A 6000-nucleotide genomic window follows, 5' to 3' on the forward strand; every position below is an offset into this window, starting at 1 on the left:
ATGTCACGAGAATTAAGATAAAATAGGTAAAAGTAAGAGTGAAGAGAAAAAAAAGTATAGTTAAAATAGTGTTAGTGGATAGTAGGACCCACATTATTAGTAATGTTTAATGGTGGTATAAGTTGTGAATAAGTTTATGTATAGAAGTAATAAATTGACATAACTTTTCAAAATTGGAATGCATATATTTTTGTGGGACGGACGAAAATTGAAAGTGTACATATTTTGATGGGACCGTAGAAAATAGAAAGTGCACATATTTGGTAAAACGTAAATAGATTATCGATCTGAAAATTACATACATGGATGTCTTTCTGTATTCACTATTAATTACTGTATTATTGTTATATTATTTTACTATTGATTCTTTGTAGTGTGAAGATACGGATGACGTAAAAATATACCTATGGAGGTGCTAGAAAAAAAAAAGATTGCGACAAGGATGATGTAAAAATATACCTATGGAGGTGCTAGAAAAAAAAAAGATTGCGACCAGAAGATATGCAATCAATTTTTGGGTAATCCCATATATCATTCGTATCTAATTAAACACTAATATAATTATTTGCATATATCTTATTTTAATCTCTTGGAAAACAAAGAGGATGCATATATCTTATTTGAGTTATTTCAATCTCTTAAAAAACACTTGAATCCTCTTTGTTCTTTGTTTACCGATATCATTTTTTTATCATTTCTTGAGATAACAAGGAAATATTTTATAGACCAATTTTTATTTTATTTTTGTTTTCCCTTTCTAAACAATAAACATGTTCTCACCGCAATTAACACACAATCGAAAAATCTCAACTTGATCAAAAGCCTCTTTCATGTTATATCACTTCTGTTAATCTGAACATACATTATTGTTTTGCATTCCAACATTTATGTGTACCAAATTGCTGCATTCCCATAAAAAAGTAGTAGTAATGTAGTAATATAAAAGATTCATTAATTAACTAAGAATGATTACAAACTCTACCACTCATTTCATAACTCAATGATAATTAAATGATTAGTTGATACCAATTCAATTATAACCGCGGTAGAATAAACAACGAAAACCAACGATTTCAGCAGCAGATTCATTAATATTATACTCGATAAAGGATTTAAAAAGCTAGAACGAAATAAATCTCAAAATAAAAAACCCTAAAACCATCCCCTCCTAAGAAAAGGGGGGCAAAAAAAGGAACCCTAAATCAGAGATTATTTTGCAGGACTAAATCATCAAACGACGTTGTATGGCCCGCTCGAATCCATCTGCTTGCACAAGCTCAGATACGTGAGGAACAACACCCGATCCTTTGCGCCGGTGCGATGATTCTCCGTGTGTTTGCAGAAATACTTGAGCTGCTCAAGCGAGCAGCACCCGAGCATCTTCCCCAGCAGCAGAAACATCCAATTGATGCTCCTCTTCTTCGCCGAGATCACCGGCTTCACGCATCCTTCCCGATTGCAGAAATCGCAACGATTGAGCTCCGGATTCATCCACTCCCTCGGCGCCCGGTGCCGCAACTGCACCTGATTCTCCACCACGAACGCCGAGATCTCGGCGAATCTCTCCTCCAGATCGAATTCAACCGAGAATTTCTCCTCGCACTTCTTGCACTCCACCTCGCCGCGGATCGCCGTGATGCCGCGCTCGCGGAGGTAATTCAAGCTCCGCACCTTTGCGCGAGAGGTCCCCGCCCACGGGTACGGCGGCGGAATCAAGGGCTCCTTCCTCTCCATCGGCGCCCTCGCTGGATTTCGCCTGATTCCGCTGCGGTGGTTTGTGGCAGCCGGAGGCTCCGTTGCGGGAAGGACGGCGGGCTGCGAAGGAGGAGGGGAAGGAGAGAGCGGAGGTAATAAGTTGGCGCTGGCTAAAGCCGAGGCGTCGGAGAGGCTGAGGGCTAAGAATTCGCCGTTTTCGATGTCCGTTTGCTTCGCTTTCTGCTGTTAGGATCATCCATGTTGAAAAATTTTGAGAGGGCGAGAAACACAGAGAGAGAGGGTATTTGAAGAAGTTTGAAAGTTTGTTAGGGAAATAAAACGGATATTTTTTTTTATAATTTAGTTTTTTTTTTCCTATAAAACGGGGCCAGGATTTTCCATGATTTTTATTCTTTTTAAGGATCTGTTTGGTTTTTATATAATAAGTAAATTTATCTATGAGCTAAAAAAAATTAATATCACAAATTGGAAGCTACTCCCTCTGTCCCTCATTAAACGTTTCATTTTTTTTATATTTTATCCGTCAGCCAATAAACATCACATTTTACTTTTACTATATTTGGAAAGTAAATCATATATTCCATTAACTTATTCACTCACCTTTTATTATAAAACCAAAACCAATATATAAAAGTAGGTCATAGATTCCCATTAACTTTTTCAACAATAATGTATGCAAAATGTTAAAATTTGTCCGTATTGAGTCACTAATCTCACGTGGCATGATAAAAATCCAATCCAAACAATTTGCTAGCATCTAGCACTAGTTAATTTGATGCCAGTACTCCTAAAGTTACGTTAGTATACAATAGTGATTAATTACTACAATTTTTGTATTAATTCACTATTAATTCTTTTTATGAAGATGCAAAGCCTGGCGTGAGGCTTAAAATAGTGTACGTCACCACGGATGATGTAAAAATATACCTATGGAGGTGCTAGAAAAAAATTGCGATATGCAATTAATATCTGGGCAATCCCTATGCTTCATTTCGTATCTAAAAATGATGTAATCAATTTTTGGGCAATTTTGAAGAGATGCAATTTTTGTGCAAAATATATAATTATATGCATATAGTAAATTAGTATCTCATTTCAATCTCTTAAATACATTTAAATCCTCTTTTTGTATCGATTTTATCATTCGACGAGAAAGGAAAGGAAGTATTTTGTCGCCCAATTTTTTTGTTCGTCAAATGAAGCTGACATATATTGTATTCAAACAACATCATTTCAACTCGGTATTTTTTTTCAATTTCTTTTCCCTTTATTTTTAATAGTGCTGTCTCCCTCTCCTCCCCACACCATAATCAGGGTTTCACTAATCCCTTAATTTTCTAATTAGCTGTGATTAGAATTTAATCAAACTTAATCAAAAGCCTTTTCATATTTTGACAGATTTGCTTTATCTTTATCACTAATGTTAATCTGTACACACATTATTGTGTTGCATTCCAACACTCATATGTATAGAAATGTACCAAAATTGCTGCATTTCAGATGTAGTGCGTACGCCCATATAAAGTAGTGTACCACAAAGGATACATTAATTAACATAGAATCACGACAAACTTCACCACTTATGTTCTTCAATGATAACAAAAGGATGAATTAGAACCAATTGATTAATAACTATGGTAGAATAACCAATAATTTCAGCAACAGATCCACCGATATTCTACCCGATTCAGGAATTAATTAGCTAGAACGAAATACTAAATCTCATAATAAAAAACCCTAAAACCATCCCCTCCTTACCCATGCAATACAAAAGGGGGGCAAAAAAAGGAACCCTAAATCAGAGATTACTTTTAATTTGCAGAACTAAATCATCACACAACGACGTCGTATGGCCCGCTCGGATCCATCTGCTTGCACAAGCTCAGATACGTGAGGAACAGCACCCGATCCTTTGCGCCGGTGCGATGATTCTTCGTGTGTTTGCAGAAATACTTGAGCTGCTCAAGCGTGCAGCACCCCAGCATCTTCCCCAGCAGCAAAAACAGCCAATTGATGCTCCTCTTCTTCTGCGATATCACCGGCTTCACGCTCCCTTCCTGATTGCAGAAATCACACCGAGGAAGCTCCGGATTCTTCCACTCATTCGGCGCGCGGTGCCGCATCAGCGCCTGATTCTCCGCCACGAACGTCGAGATCTCGGCGAATCTCTCCTCCAGACCGAACTCCATCGAGAATTTCTTCTCGCATTTTCTGCACTCAACATCGCCGCAGATCGCCTTGATTCCCTGCGCGCGGAGGTAGTTCAGGCTCCGCACCGTCGCGCGTCCCGTCCCCGCCCACGGATACGGCGGCGGAATCACCGGATTCTTCCCCTCCAGCGGTGCCCTAGACGGATTTCTCCTCAATCGGCGGTGGTGGTGCGTGGTTGCCGGCGGATCCGCTGCCGGCATGACGACGGAAGGCGGTGGAGGAGGAGGTGGTAAGTTGGCGCCGGAAAAGGCCATGGCCTTGGCTGAGGCGGCGGAGAGGCTGAGGGCTAGGAATTCGCCATTTTCGATGTCGGATTGCTTTCGCTTTCTGTTGCTGGTACAATCCATTTTTTGCAGAAATTTGAGTGAGAATTTTGAGAGAGAGACAGAGAGAGTGGTATTTGAAAGGAGTTGAAAGTTTGTTAGAAAAATAAAACAGATATTTTTTATGGAAATTGTTAATTTTTTCCCCTAAAAATGGGGCTAGGGTTTTTTGGTGATGTTTATTCATAAATGTAAAAAAAAATTTTACTTTTTCTTTGTAGTACTAATACATTGCATCCATTTCCGTAATTCCGCGTACTGAAAAATAGGTACATTTTATCTTTCCAGCTAATTTCTTGATTAACTTTTATTTTAGATACAAATAATGAGGTATTATCTTAAAAGCTGTAAAATAGTGGAAGGTTTGAATTCAAGGTAATATTCAGTAATGTTCTGATTAATTAATTAACACTCGGTCATATATTTCAATTATAAGTGGTGCATGCATAAGTTCATAAGTAATTCAACAAGATGTATTCAACGTATAATCATGGAAATGTGATTGTTCGTTGATAAAATACCTATAACTATAACACTACATTTGCGACTTATTAATGATCTTCATTTCGATAAAATATTTATGCACATATATACTTAGTCTTAGAGTATTTTTTTTCTTTCATAGTATTATATTCATACACGTCATTTATTACGACATTTATAATACATTACCATCACTAAAAATACACAAAGCGTAACGAGGTATGTAAAAAAGAAAGATTTAATTGTTGATTTGGTATAACTGCATAAAGATATGGCTTTATCTGCTATAGTGAAATACGGTGTTGTATAACTAATTATTTCTTTAAGACTTTGGCCAAATTAGACATGCATCGTTGGTAGTATTAAGCAAATGAAATAATTACATTTAAGATTTTATATTGAAAATTGATTTATAAATATTAATTGATATAAAATAAATTACAAACTAATCATGTTACAACAATTTAAAACAAAATTGAAATTTTAACTTAAATATTTGCATGTTTAAGATTTTTTTTTACTAAATATTGTATAATTAATTCAAATCAAGCTCGAAATCATATAACAATTTGGCATAAAGTTTCTATATCATTCTTTTCTTATTGCTACATTATAATAACAAAATTAAGGACATTATATACGTGTACAATTTGTGTACATTTATCTTTACTTTTCAAAATTCCACTATGCAGCACAATATTTATTTATTTTTCTTTGTTTTTTACATTGTTGTTTAGATAGTTTATCCAAAAGTGTACTTCACAGTTCACAGCACCATGACACTGTGATAGAAATGCTACTAGTGATTCAGTGATACCTTGAATATTAATCATGTAGTAATTATTAACAACAATAACTGCAGAAACCCAAAATATTAAATTTTTGAGAAATAAAATGAGAAGTAATGGACATCACACTGTTTCTTACACATATAGGGTGATTAATGAATTTAACACATTATTGAGTGTAATGTAGCTTATGGCCCCAACCCAAACATTGAAACTATTTTGTAAAAATGACATTAACTTTAAATATACAAAAAATAGGCAAACTTCAAGAAGGAAAATGGCTCGAACTTGAATTAATACAAAAAAATATTCGAAACATGCCTAAAAATGATAGGAACTTTGAAATACAAAAAATAGGCATATTTATTTTTTTTTTGAAAAATTGTAAACAAAGCATAAAGTTTAAACATGTATAGTATGTTGGCAGAAAATACGATATAGTATATATTGTGTTCCATCAAACTCCACCAACCAAGGCA

The 6000-nt window shown here is 35.6% G+C and overlaps 2 protein-coding genes across 2 annotated transcripts; both read right to left on the reverse strand.

The window, feature by feature from the left end:
* Window positions 1–1071: 1071 nt before the first annotated feature.
* On the reverse strand, window positions 1072–2097 carry LOC121741712. Its single transcript, XM_042134595.1, has 2 exons — window positions 2080–2097; window positions 1072–1938 (listed from the first exon to the last, which is right to left on the reverse strand). The coding sequence occupies exons 1-2, from the start codon at window positions 2095–2097 to the stop codon at window positions 1231–1233; spliced, it is 726 nt and encodes a 241-aa protein (XP_041990529.1). The 3' UTR covers window positions 1072–1230.
* A 1239-nt stretch (window positions 2098–3336) lies between these two features.
* On the reverse strand, window positions 3337–4281 carry LOC121741246. Its single transcript, XM_042133957.1, has one exon. The coding sequence runs from the start codon at window positions 4272–4274 to the stop codon at window positions 3549–3551; it is 726 nt and encodes a 241-aa protein (XP_041989891.1). The 5' UTR covers window positions 4275–4281; the 3' UTR covers window positions 3337–3548.
* Between the last annotated feature and the right edge of the window lie 1719 nt (window positions 4282–6000).

This window comes from Salvia splendens, chromosome 7, assembly GCF_004379255.2.
Source record: "Salvia splendens isolate huo1 chromosome 7, SspV2, whole genome shotgun sequence".
Classification (NCBI taxonomy): domain Eukaryota; kingdom Viridiplantae; phylum Streptophyta; class Magnoliopsida; order Lamiales; family Lamiaceae; genus Salvia; species Salvia splendens.